We start from the raw sequence: 13,933 nt of genomic DNA, 5'->3' as shown, positions 1-13,933 counted from the left end.
GAATTCCACAAATTCACCACTCTCTGTGAGAAAAAGTGTTTCCTCATCTCCGTTCTAAATGGCTTACTCCTTATTCTTAAACTGAGGCCCCTGGTTCTGGACTCCTCCAACATCAGGAACATGTTTCCTGCCTCTAGCGTGTCCAAGCCCTTGATAATCTTATGTGTTTCAATAAGATACCCTCTCATCCTTCTAAACTCCAGAGTGTACAAGCCCAGCCGCTCCATTCTCTCAGCATATGACAATCCCGCCATCCTGAGAATTAACCTTGTGAACCTACGCTGCACTCCCTCAATAGCAAGAATGTCCTACCTCAAATTTGGAGACCAAAACTGCACACAATACTCCAGGTTTGGTCTCACTAGGGCCCTGTACAACTGCAGAAGGACCTCTTAGCTCTGATACTCAACTCCTCTTGTTATGAAGGCCAACATGCCATTTGCTTTCTTCACTGCCTGCTGTACCTGCACGCTTACTTTCATTGACTGATGAACAAGGACCCCCAGATCCTGTTGTACTTCCCCTTTTCCCAACTTGACACCATTTAGATAATAATCTGCCTTTGTGTTTTTGCTACCAAAGTGGATAACCTCACATTTATCCGTATTAAACTGCATCTGCCCACTCACCCAACCTGTCCAAGTCACCCTGTATTCGCATAGCATCCTCCTCACAATTCACACTGCCACCCAGCTTTGTGTCATCTGCAGATTTGCTAATGTCACTTGTAATCCCTTCATCTAAATCATTAATATATATTGTAAATATCTGCGGTCCCAGCACCAAACCTTGCGGTACCCCACTAGTCACTGCCTGCCATTTTGAAAGGGACCCATTAATCCCTACTCTTTGTTTCCTGTTTGCCAACCAATTTTCTATCCATGTCAGCACTCTACCCCCAATACCACGTGCCCTAATTTTACCCACTAATCTCCTATGTGGGACTTTATCGAATGCTTTCTGAAAGTCCAGGTACACTACATCCACTGGCTCTCCCTTGTCCATTTTCCTAGTTGCATCCTCAAAAAATTCCAAAAGATTAGTCAAGCATGATTTCCCCTTTGTAAATCCATGCTGACTCCCAGCAAGGTTCTGATTGGTAGTTAATTATCTGATTGTTCGTGCATCTCAGCCATCAAAGCTGTTGTAACTGGGCCTTTAATCAACATTGTTAACCCTTTTCTTTCTTTACACCAACTTATCTTCACATTATTTTTAATCTTGTACATTTTTCGACAGAAAATACAGGCTTAGTCCACTAGTTTAAGGCAAGTCCAGCAAGATGGAGGATGTTTCTAGTTCAGTTTTGTGGGTTTTGATGAAGCCAGTTTGGTAACGGCAACTCTTTCCACAATGGCTTCAGGTGCTTAAAGAAACAGGTGGGTGGGGAACTAAAGGGCCTGTCCCACGAGCATGCGACCAGCATGCGGCGAGCGTGACCAAACCGGAAGCGGGGGCCGCGCGGAGGTCGAGTGAGTGACGTGAAGTTCGAGCGAAGTCCGCGGGAAGTTCGCGTGTGACGTATGCCGTCAAGACGCTGCGCACGCCCGTCGAGGTGGTGCGTACGGCGTTGAGGCGGCTGCGGGCCGGCAGGCCGTTGCCGCGCGGAATTTTTGAACAGTGTCAGTTTTTCGGAGCCCCGCCCGCGCGATGTCGGGACCAGCTCCGCACAACTCCATACGGCTCCGGCGATCGAAGTGGGACCGGCCCCGCGAGGCCGTACGGCTCAAGCGACCACGTTAGGTCGCGCTTGCCGCATGGAGTCGCATGCTCGTGGGACAGGCCCTTTATGAATTCCCTCTGCCATTTACAGTGTGCACCTTGTGCATGCTTAATGTTCTAAATGTCATCCCAAATACTCATTCTCCACACTAAACAGTCATGAGTCAGAGGTTCCCACAAGTTAATCAAATTGATGCATCTTATCTACAGCTTCTCTTTCTGCCTCTGATGAAATATTAATTTTTCTGCACCTATCGAAGTAAGATGATCCATCCTTTACTAAATTATGAGTTTAGTATGATAAGCAAATGAAAACAGGTGTTAGACTAACTATGTCAACTTAACATTTAGTACATCAGAGAGACATAAAAGGTTGTAGATGCTGGTATCTTGAGCCAATAGACAATAGACAATAGGTGCAGGGGTAGGCCATTCGGCCCTTAGAGCCTGCACCGCCATTCAATGTGATCGTGGCTGATCATCCCCAATCAGAACCCCGTTCCTGCCTTCTCCCCATATCCCTGACTCCGATATTTTTAAGAGCCCTATCTAGCTCTCTCTTGAAAGCATCCAGAGAACCTGCCTCCACTGCCCTCTGAGGCAGAGTATTCCACAGACTCACCACTCTCAGTGAGAAAAAGTGTTTCCTCGTCTCCGTTCTAAATTGCTTACTCCTTATTCTTAAACTGTGGTCCCTGGTTCTGGACTCCCCCAACATCGGTAACATGTTTCCTGCCTCTAGCGTGTCCAAGCCCTTAACAATCTTATATGTTTCAATGAGATACCCTCTCCTCCTTCTAAACTCCAGAGTGTACAAGCCCAGCTGCTCCATTCTCTCAGCATATGACAGTCCCGCCATCCCGGGAATCAACCTTGTAAACCTACTCTGCACTCCCTCAATAGCAAGAATGTCCTCCCTCAAACTAGAGGACCAAAACTGCACACAATACTCCAGGTGTGGTCTCACTAGAGCTCTGTACAACTGCAGAAGGACCTCTTTACTCCTATATTCGATTCCTCTTGTTATAAAGGCCAACATGCCATTCGCTTTCTTCACTGCCTGCTGTATCTGCATGCTTACTTTCATAGACTTTCCAGGACCCCCAGATCCCGTTGTACTTCCCCTTTTCCCAACTTGACACCATTTAGATAGTAATCTGCCTTCCTGTTTTTGCTACCAATATGGATAACCTCACATTTATCTGCATTAAACTTCATCTGCCATGCATCTGCCCACTCACTCAACCTGTCCAAGTCACCCTGCATTCTCATAGCATCCCCCTCACAGTTCACACTGCCACCCAGCTTTGTGTCATCTGCAAATTTGCTAAAATAGGTGTTGGAGGAACTCAGCGGATCAGACAGCATTTGTGGATGGAATGACAGACAGCGTCTCAAGTCGGGTCTCTGCTTCGGACAATTAGAATTGTGGAGAGAAAACTGGAAAAGGGAGGTTGGGGTGGGGTAAAGCCTGGTAAGTGATGGGTGGATACTGGTGATGAGAGAGTGATTGGCAGATGGGTGGAGGTAGTAAAAAAGGCAAAAAGAGACCAACAGGTGTTATATAAGGAAAGTCTTCTTACTTGACACCTATTTTGTCTCCATTTTGCCTCGAGCCTTTGTCACTTATTCCACACATTTGTTTATCATTTATCTGGCGTTGCCACGTTCCCAACTATCTTTCTCCTCCTATTCAATTAATCTGAAGGATGGAAGACCCGAACTGTCATTGATCTATTCCCTCCACAGATGCTGCCTGAACTGATGAGTTCCCCATCACTTGTTATTTGTACACTATATCAGTTCAGATTTCAAGCATAGATCCTGAACACTAATAAAGGCATATGATGTGGCTTGTGACATTTTTCATGCTAGTTTTATAAGGTAGATAATTTACATGTATTCTGGTGAATCTTTTCCAACAAAGTCAAGCATTCTGCCTTTGGTTTCCATGAGGTACCATCCATTAGATTCAAGAAAGAAGAAAGGTGAAATTGTGTTTGGTAGAAAACTAAAATAAAAACAAACTCTTGGAAATGTTTCATCAGGTTGAGCAGCAACATTTAAGTAAGAAATCTAGAACATAAGAGCATGAAATAAATGTGCAGCAGGCAGTGAAGAAAGCGAATGGTATGTTAGCATTCATAGCAAAAGGATTTGAGTATAGGAGCAGGGAGGTTCTACTGCAGTTGTACAGGGTCTTGGTGAGACCACACCTGGAGTATTGCGTACAGTTTTGGTCTCCTAATCTGAGGAAGGACATTATTGCCATAGAGGGAGTATAGAGACGGTTCACCAGACTGATTCCTGGGATGTCAGGACTTTCATACGAAGAAAGACTGGTAGACTTGGCTTGTACTCGCTAGAATTTAGAAGATTGAGGGGGGATCTTATAGAAACTTACAAAATTCTTAAGGGGTTGAACAGGCTGGATGCAGGAAGATTGTTCCCGATGTTGGGGAAGTCCAGGACAAGGGGTCACAGTTTAAGGATAAGGGGGAAATCTTTTAGGACTGAGATGAGAAAAACATTTTTCACACAGAGAGTGGTGAATCTCTGGAACTCTCTGCCACAGAATGTAGTTGAGGCCAGTTCATTGGTTATATTTAAGAGGGAGTTAGATGTGGCCCTTGTGGCTAAAGGGATCAGGGGGTATGGAGAGAAAGCAGGTACAGGATACTGAGTTGGATGATCAGCCATGATCATATTGAATGGCAGTGCAGGCTCGAAGGGCCGAATGGCCTACTCCTGTTTCTATGTTTCTATGTAAGAAGAGCAAAATAGACCACATCGATCCACAAACCTGTCTGCCATTCAATCTGACTGAGGCATCATCTAATTCTTTATGCCACTTCCCTGATCATTAAATTCATCTACTTTTCTTTAAATACACTCAATAATTTAGCTTCCACAATCCTGCCGGATGGAGAATTCTGGAGATTCACCAGTCTCTGCAATTTCCTATACATCATCATCTTAAATGGCGACTCCCTGATGTTTTTTTGACATTCTCTAACCAGCCATACTCTCAGGATCTTATATTTATCATAATGATCATCTTTCATTCTTGCAACATCCAAAGAATATTGTTCTAAATTCTTTAAACATTTATAATAAGACAACCCTGTTATCTCAGGAATTTGCCTCGTGAATTTCTGCAGGACCACCTCTCATGCCAGTGTATCCCATCTTAAATAAGTGGACCAAAACTGTGCACAGTATTCCCAGTGTAGCCCTATCAGGACCCTGTATAACTTTAACAACCCTTCCCTATTTCTAAACCAACTCCCTTGCAGGAAATGGTAATATACCACTTGCAGCATCTGCCAACAAACCAATAACATTTCATGCACAACAAGACTCCTTTACACTTCAGTCATCTGCAGATCTTCCTCCATTTAGATAATTCTCTGTCTTTAGATTTCTCTCAAAACGTATTTACCTCATATATTCCCACAATTAATTCCTTTTGCCATTTTCACCAATTATTTTATAACCTGTTGCAAAGACCAAGTAACATCAAATCCCACCTAATCAACAAACATGTCCCCTCCTCTAGATCAATTAAGAGAGCTTGTAAATAATTGAGAGCCAAGAATGACACTTTGGGCATTTGACTACTAACATATTTCCAACATGAAAAAGACACACTTGTTCCAACTCTGCTTATGTGCAATTACAAATCTTCAACCCATGTCAACCTCCCCCAAAACTATCAACTCTTATAGTGTGCACTTTTTTAAAATATATGCTACCTTGTCAAATATATTCCAAAAATACAAATACAGAATATCTTCGGATTCCTCTGCTTGAACTATTCTTATTTTATCCCCAAAAGGCGCAAATATAGTTGTAAAACATGATTTAGCTTCCATAAATCCATGTTTTTTTAATTTTTATTAGAAGCAATTGTACAAGAATAAAACATTCGGCATGTAAAATTATACAATTATTGTACAGCTTCATTTTTAACCTTTTAACCGGAAAATGAGAGAAAAGAAGAGAGAAAGAACAAGAGATGGAAAAAGTGAGACGTAAAAGATAGCTTGAAAAAGCACATAGAAAAGTCCCCTAGACTACCAAAGTAGTGTGCCCCCCCCCCCACCTCACCCAACCCAGGATCGGATTTAAATTTAGAAACATAGAAAATAGAAATTAGGTGCAGGAGTAGGCCATTCGGCCCTTCGAGCCTGCACCGCCATTCAATATGATCATGGCTGATCATCCAACTCAGTATCCCGTACCTGCCTTCTCTCCATACCCTCTGATCCCCTTAGCCACAAGGGCCACATCTAACTCCTTCTTAAATATAGCCAATGAACTGGCCTCAACTACCCTCTGTGGCAGAGAGTTCCAGAGATTCACCACTCTCTGTGTGAAAAACGTTCTCCTCATCTCGGTTTTAAAAGATTTCCCCCTTATCCTTAAGCTGTGACCCCTTGTCCTGGACTTCCCCAACATCGGGAACAATCTTCCTGCATCTAGCATGTCCAACCCCTTAAGAATTTTGTAAGTTTCTATAAGATCCCCTCTCAATCTCCTAAACTCTAGAGAGATTGTGTTCTAGATTTGTGTTACGACATACTATCCTTGTAAGAATTCGGTGAAGGGTGGTTCTGGTTTTTCTGCCAAGACAAGCCTAATATTTTCCAAATGTCGTGTCTCGGACATGTTTGTAATCCACATCTTCACTGTAGGGACCGATGTGTGTTTCCGAAATTTAAGTATTAGCTTTTTTGCCGTTATCAGGCCATAGTTAAGGAAACGACTTTGAAATAATGTTAGCTCAGAACAGACTTCTTGCGAACCTAGTGTGATCAATTCTGTGTCGGGGTCCAATTTTATTTTAAGTATTTAAAAAAATATATCAAAAATTCCCATCCAGAAAGTATGTAACTTTATACAGGAGGCAAAAGAATGGGTTACAGTTGCTTCCTGAAGGAGGCATTTATCACAAATAGGGGAGACATTTGGGAAGATCTTATTCAGTTTAGACTTTGAATAATAAAGTCTATGCAGTATTTTGAATTGTATTAACGAATGCCTAACATTAAGAGAACAGTTGTGTATATATAGAGGGCTTTCCTCCCATCTATCTTTTAAAATTGTTAGGCCCAGTTCATCTTCCCAAGCTCGCCTAATTATTTCCGACGATGGGGCTTGTATATTTAAAAGGGTATTATAAAGGTACGATATTAACTTACTTGAATCCAAGTACCTATTCATACATTCGTCTAGTATGTCTGGAACCATATATTGACAGTCTTGTGTGTGTGATTTCAGATAGTCTCGTATTTGAAGGTATCTAAAGTATTGGCTACCTTTCAAATGATATTTCGACTAATTCTTGAAATGAGAGTCCCCATCTCATAAAGGTCTCCCAGCTTTTTAATTCCTAAGCTTTCCCATTGTGTATAAACGCCATATCTAAAGTAGACGGTTTAAACGAGGGATTATTGGTGATCGGTGAGAGAAGAGATACATTTCTCAAGTTAAGAGTTCACTTGTTTCCAGATTCGTGAGGTGGTATGGATTATCGGATTTTTCTCGTATGCTGATCTCTTCAGATTTATTGGAGGGATGTTGATTTGATTTGATTTGATTACATTCAGCGAGACTTCATCCCGTAAAGGACAATCACAAATATGGCCTTCTAATCTCTGGTTCTTTCCTGGAATCTGGTAAGTTTTGAAAATCCTCAACCAACTGCCTATCTCTGCAGGAGCTATCTATGCAGATGCTTCCTTTAACACCCTCAGGTGCAAGCCTGATGATTTGCCATCACGTGGGCCCATTAGTTTTCCCATACCCATGCCCGGACGTGGCATAGATGGATGAGAAACCGAAGCGGAGAAGTGGAAACAAAGCCGAAACGTCAAGTAACCAAAAGCATACGCAGCCTAAACGGCAACTAATTGAAAGGGCGGGAGGCCTAAAAGCAAATCAACCGAAAGGTCGCTCTGCCGAAACGCCAACTCACTGAAAGGCTGCGTCGCCTGCAAGCCACCTCACCGAAGGGTCACTCTGCCGAAAAATCAAATAACGGACATGACGTCCCGGGGGGGGGGGGGGGACGACTTGTCAGCGATTGGCCCAGACCCCTGCGTCCATCACATCACTGGCCGGTGGAGACGGGAGGGTGGGGGTCATTTTCCCACACAAGTCATAGGTGACTGGGCAATCTGAACCCAAGCACCAAGTTGTAAGTGGACGAAGGTGTGCATCCCTCGGGGCTGCCCCCACTCTCCCACGGCCACGGCCACCCTCCGCCTTGTCTCCCCCGTGCCGCCGCACTGTGACGGGCTGTGGGTCGAGTGGGCGGAGCTGTGGGACAGGCTGGTCCCTCCTCCCACCCAGAGTCACTGACCACGATGCACCGCCATCGGACCCCAACCCCACACCAGGGCGATTCACCCGACCCCCAGACCCCCAGACCCTGACACCCACACGGGGTGATTCACTGTAAGCTGTAAACCAGCTGCCGCAAGCCCTTCCCACAGGATGGGCTCGGCACTAAAACTCAAAAAATGTTACTGATTTAAAAACAATAATGTTACATGTATAAATAGTTCTTATATTCGGGAACCTGGTTAATTAAGTGGTGGGATTATTTCCCTGTCCTAACTATGCCTTTGCTTTAGCCGGTGGTCACATCCATTCCATCCCTCCCTCGCAAAGATGTGAGATTTCATTAATAGCGCACTTGGTTGAATAGATGCAAGCAGCATGTAAAGCATCTCTTCCATGCACACAATACATGAAGCCGATGAAATGAGACAACTGTCACACCAAAGATAGACACAAAATGTTGGAGTGACTCAGTGGGACAGGCAGCGTCTCTGGGGAGAAGGAATGGGTGGCGTTTCGGGTCGAGATCCTTCTGTGGGAAGGGCTTGCGACAGCTGGTTTCATAGTGCCTTCATTGTTGATAGGTGCCGATCTTTCACATGGACCAGTTTTCCCATGTTTTAAAAGTGATTTGCTATGGCTGCCAATGCCCCGAGCCGTCTGTCCCCACGGCCAGGGTGCGGGGTGAATCACCCTGGTGTGGCGGTGCATCTCGGTCAGTGACTCTGGGTGGGTGGAGGGACCAGCCTTTCCCACCCGACGCTGCCGACAGACAGCCCGTCACAGTGCGGCTGCACGGGGGAGACGAGGCGGTGGGCGGCCGTGGCCGTTGGATAGTGGGGGCTGTCCCGAGGGATGCGCTCATTTGGCCGCTTACAACTTGGTGCTCGGATTCAGATCCAGATCCTGCTGCAATCGTTCACAACCATCTTCACTATCTGCAAAACCACTCACTTTTGTATCATCAGCAAACTTGCTAATCTTGCCCTGTATGTTCTCATCCAAATCATTGATGTAGATGACAAACAGTAACGGGCCCAGCACCGAACCCTGAGGCACACCACTAGTCACAGGCCTCCATTCTGAGAAGCAACCTTTCACCATCACTCTCTGCTTCCTTTTATGGAGCCAATTTGCTATCCATTCAGATATCTCTCCTTGGATCCCATACGATCTAACCTTCCAGAGCAGTCTACCATGCGGAACCTTGTCAAATGCCTTACTGAAGTCCATGTACACAACATCTACAGCTCTGTTGTGTCCTAAAAAAATCAATCAGATTTGTGAGGCACCACCTTCCACGAACAAAACCATGCTCACTATCCCTAATCAGCCCTTGCCCATCCAAAATGCCTGTATAATCTATACCTCAGAATATCCCCAGTAACTTACCAACTACAGATGTTCTCACCGGCCTATAGTTCCCAGCATTTTCCCTGCAGCTCTTCTTGAAAAGATGCACAACATTTGCCACCCTCCAATCCTCTGGCACCTCCCGTGTATTTAAGGACGACTCATAAATTTCAACCAGGTCTCCCGCAGTTTCTACTCTAGTTTTACAGTGCAAGTGAAATGAATATGTCAGCAGCGGTACAATGATAAAGAACACACACAAAAACACAATAACAATTTAACATAAACATCCACCACAGCATTCATCACTGTGGTGGAAGGCACACAATTTGGCCAGTCCTCCTCCATTTTCCCCCTGGTCGGGACCTCAACCCTCCGCAGCCGTTGCTGCGGGCGTCCAGATGGTAAAAGGACAAGGTACAAGTCCAGGTAAGTCCAGAGTCGGCTCTTCCCCACCGGAGACCGTGGCTTTAATTTGGTGTAGGCCGCAGGCCGGCGGTCGAGATTTAAAGTTTAAAGTTCCCGCCTCGCCGCAGCCAGAAGCACGGCAGACCGCAGGGCCGGTGGTCGAAGCTCCCCTCCAGGGGTGATGGTAAGTCCATACCGCGCCCGCGGTAGAAGTTGGCTGCGGGCCGGCAGTGATGGCTTCTTCTTACCCCGGGTCCCCCCCCGAGGGATCCCGGGCTGTAGACGCCGCGCCAGCTGGAGCTGTGCAGACCGCGGCTTCAGGCTGCCAGCTGCTGCACGCCAGCGAAACGGAGCGCTCCCCTCCCCTCCAGCGAGGGCTCACCCACTCCGCGTTGACAGTCCTTGCTGCACCCGCCGCTGGTGCCCCGAGCCCCGGGCGCGTCTCTGGGAAAGGCCGCGCCGATCCTCGCTGTTAGGCCATGGGGGAGGCGACCTGGAAAAAGTCGCCTCTCCATGGAGGAGGCAACCAAAATGGTTTCCCCCTCCTCCCCCCCCCCCCCCCCCCCCCAAACCACCCGCCCACAAAAAACACACAAAGAAACATTAAAAACATACTTTAAAACATACTAAAAAAATAAATAAAGTTGAAAATAACTAACGCGCTGCTCACAGGGCTGCCGCCATTGCAGCGCCCCCACCGTCTGGTACGAGGTACTGGAAGCAATCCTGAGATCACTACCCTGCTGTCTTCTGACGAATTCCATAAATTGTTTTTGCAGAACCTCCTTCCTCCTCCTACCTACATCAATTGTGCCAACATGCACAACAACCTCCAGCTGCTGCCGCTCACACTTGAGGATGCCGTGCAGCCGCTCCTAGACGTCCTGGACCCTGGCACCAGGGAGGCAACACATCATCCTGGAGTCTCACCTGTTGCTGCAGAATCTCCTGTCCACACCACTGATGATGTAGTCTCCCACCACTATGGCTCTGCCTGACGTCACTCTTCCCCGTTGAACCTCAGCACCAGGGTTGGTATCATAGCCCTGTTCACCATTCAATCTTGTTGTGTCATCCATTCCCAAGAGGATGTACCTGTTTTCATTAGGTACAGCCACTGGGGCCTCCCGCACTCCATGTTTACTCCTCTTTCTCATAGTCACCCACCTTCGCTCTTCCTTGGTGTGACAACCTCACTGGAGATCCTGTGGTTGAAACTCATTTTCCCAGATGGCCCTGAGGTCATCCAACTGGTGCTCCAGTTCCCCAACATGTTCATTCAGGAGCTGCACCTGAACACAATTTCTGCAGGTGTATTTGTCCGAAGCACCAGCGGTGTCCCTGACTTCCAACATCCTGAAGGAAACACACTGTACCAACTTGCCTGCCATTTCAAATCAAGTGCAGCCTCCTTGCCTCAGCCTCCTCACTGAAGACTCTTGAGCCAAAGACACACTTTATCTCCCAATGCACTTCACCCCCTGGAGAAAGCCCTACTTTTATTTGCTGTTCAATTAACTAATTAGCTATGTTACAAATTTGGTTACCGGTTTTTAAATGACCTGCTCTGGAAAAACTCACCAAGGCTTTAACTTCTGCAGCCAATCCCCGCACTCGCTGTTTCACCTGCCGCTCCTCTGCCGATAAGGATCTCTAGGGGATCCTTATCCACATCATCTCTCATTAATCCTACTTCAGTAAATATGACCAAGTCTAAAATAGCTTGTTCCTGAAAACATTCTCAAGATCAAGCACTCCCTTCCTCAATGTCTCTATTCTTCTATCTCTCTTCTTTTAAGTCTTTCTTTGAACCTACTTCTTTGTTTAAATATTTGTGCTAATTTCTTATTATTTGTCTCCAAATTATAACCAATTTGGTTTGATAATCCACATGAAACACTTTGCTATGCCTTAACTTCTTAATAGTGATTTATAAATCAAGGCATTGAGTCTGTTCCAAAGTACTGTAGTTTGAATTTATTACACATTACACAAGACATAGTAGAAATATAATGATCTGCACAAGTGTCAGAACTCACATTTTCATTGCCCGCCTGATGAACGAGGTCATCCAATAATTGTCCCGTAAGAAATTATTGATGAGTAATTTTAACCTTAAGAAAGATGCCGTAAGAACAGGAATACAACAAGGAATACCTGCATTAATTTCCAACAACTATTGATATTTAGTCAATTGAAATTGAATGTTGCAAAACACATTTTCCATGTGGTGCTTGGAACGTTTATAATGGTAAAATTACATAATAACATTCTTGTCCCCAGGAACAATGATGACGTCAATATAATTTCTGATGGCATCAGGCTGCCTAAATAATATTGTGTGGCTATTTAACTTTTCGTCAGACGATCTCCACAGTAAACCGTTCAAATCTTAGCATTCCAGTCTCAAACAAAACTGTTCCAACAAAGTACCAACTTTTGGCCTCTTCACATCCAATAATATCTGCATCTAAACATATAAAAATAGATTGCTTTTTCACTCATTTGGCAAACACAACACAGCAAAGTGACAAAATGCAGTATGCCACTGTAAATCCACCATCGTTATAACAGTGCCACATCAGCGAGTCAGTGGAGCAACAAATCTCCGTGCATACAAATAAATTTCTCCATTTGCAAGAACATTTTTTTAGCAATCTGAAATTAAAATCACTTACCAGTTGCAAGTGCATAAGGAAAACTGCAGTGTTGCATATACTTGTCGATTGTTTGGTCTACAAGTGTCGAGCTGAGTCGTCTCCTTAATCTCCTTAATCTGTTCTTCCATTTCTAAATTAATTCTCCAACTATTTCACTCAAACTCCAGAATTGGTGCACAACATGTTGCATTATTTTGGATCTAGAAGCGCCTGATAACACAGCTCTGATCCTACTTGTATAGGTTACATGCAGATGAAATTATCCAACATGGCAAACATCAACAGCCAGCTGTAACTGAGCACGACTAATCATAGCTAACATAAAAATCAACCCATCAGCACTTTCACATGTTATTCACATCAGCTGAGTTGATCAGATCATGTATCCCAGATATCATGACACTGACCCTAAAACAGCAGGTAATATTCCACATTTCATTTACATTTAATTACATACATTCATGACAACTAAATAAACAGAGACTGAGAACAGTAAAATATTGAGAGAAAAGAGTAAAGACGTTGTCAGTCTTAAAGGATAAAACAAATTGGTCCTTTGATATAATTTTACTTTGGGTGTTGTTGTTAATGGTTGGAATAGCCTAACTGCCCAAATTTTTGCTTTTTTTAGTGATATATTTAAGTAAGTAAGTAAGTAAGTTTATTGGCCAAGTATTCACATACAAGGAATTTGCCTTGGTGCTCCACCCACAAGTAACAACATGACATACAGTGACAGTTATGAATGACTCAGAAAACACTAAACATTAATAATAATAAAACATTAATGATAAAACACCATTGATCAAGCATGTGAACCAACAAAATACCAGATCAAAGGGAGGCTACAGATTTTTGGCTGTTGAGTAGAGCAACTACTCGTGGATAAAAACTGTTTCTATGTCTGGCTGTGGCAGCTTTGACAGTCTGGACTCGCCTTCCAGAGGGAAGTGATTCATAGAGCGATTTTAATATAATTCTATTGATAGGCTGAAGTACAGTGAATATTTAGTTCTTTACATAGTGGGAATTGGTATCCAATATGTTACATAAGTAAAATTAAATAAATGACCATTTCAATAATGATTTTACATGATGATCCTAAAAAAGGCAACTGATTCATCACAGAGAAAATAACAACCATTACCCTTTGCCACAACTAGCCCCAATATACTGTAGTCAAACAACCATGCAATAAATGGCAGGAAGACAAACATGCTGGAGAAACTCAGCGGGTCAGGCAGCAACTATCGAGAGAAGGAATAGGCGACGTTTCGGGTCGAGACCCTTCTTCAGACTTCAGGGTTCAGAATTGTATTCACTGGAGTTTAGGCTTGTATTCATTAGAGTTAGGCTTGTATTCACTGGAGTTTAGAAGGATGAGGGGGCATCTTATAGAAACATATAAAATTATAAAAGGATTGGACAAGCTAAATGCAGGA

The 13,933-nt window shown here is 44.3% G+C and overlaps 1 protein-coding gene across 1 annotated transcript in view; it reads right to left on the bottom strand.

Moving 5' to 3' along the window:
- rims2a (regulating synaptic membrane exocytosis 2a) overlaps positions 1–12,779 on the bottom strand; it is a 684,525-nt gene extending 671,746 nt beyond the window's left edge. The window contains exon 1 of the mRNA XM_055634901.1: positions 12,510–12,779. Within this exon, the coding sequence (XP_055490876.1) occupies positions 12,510–12,619 (110 nt within the window). The 5' untranslated portion in view covers positions 12,620–12,779. The remainder of the gene's footprint in view (positions 1–12,509) is intronic.
- Positions 12,780–13,933: the final 1,154 nt, after the last annotated feature.

This window comes from Leucoraja erinacea, chromosome 4 (genome assembly GCF_028641065.1).
Source record: "Leucoraja erinacea ecotype New England chromosome 4, Leri_hhj_1, whole genome shotgun sequence".
NCBI lineage: Eukaryota > Metazoa > Chordata > Chondrichthyes > Rajiformes > Rajidae > Leucoraja > Leucoraja erinaceus.
This window is presented reverse-complemented; position numbering and strand designations above follow the sequence as displayed.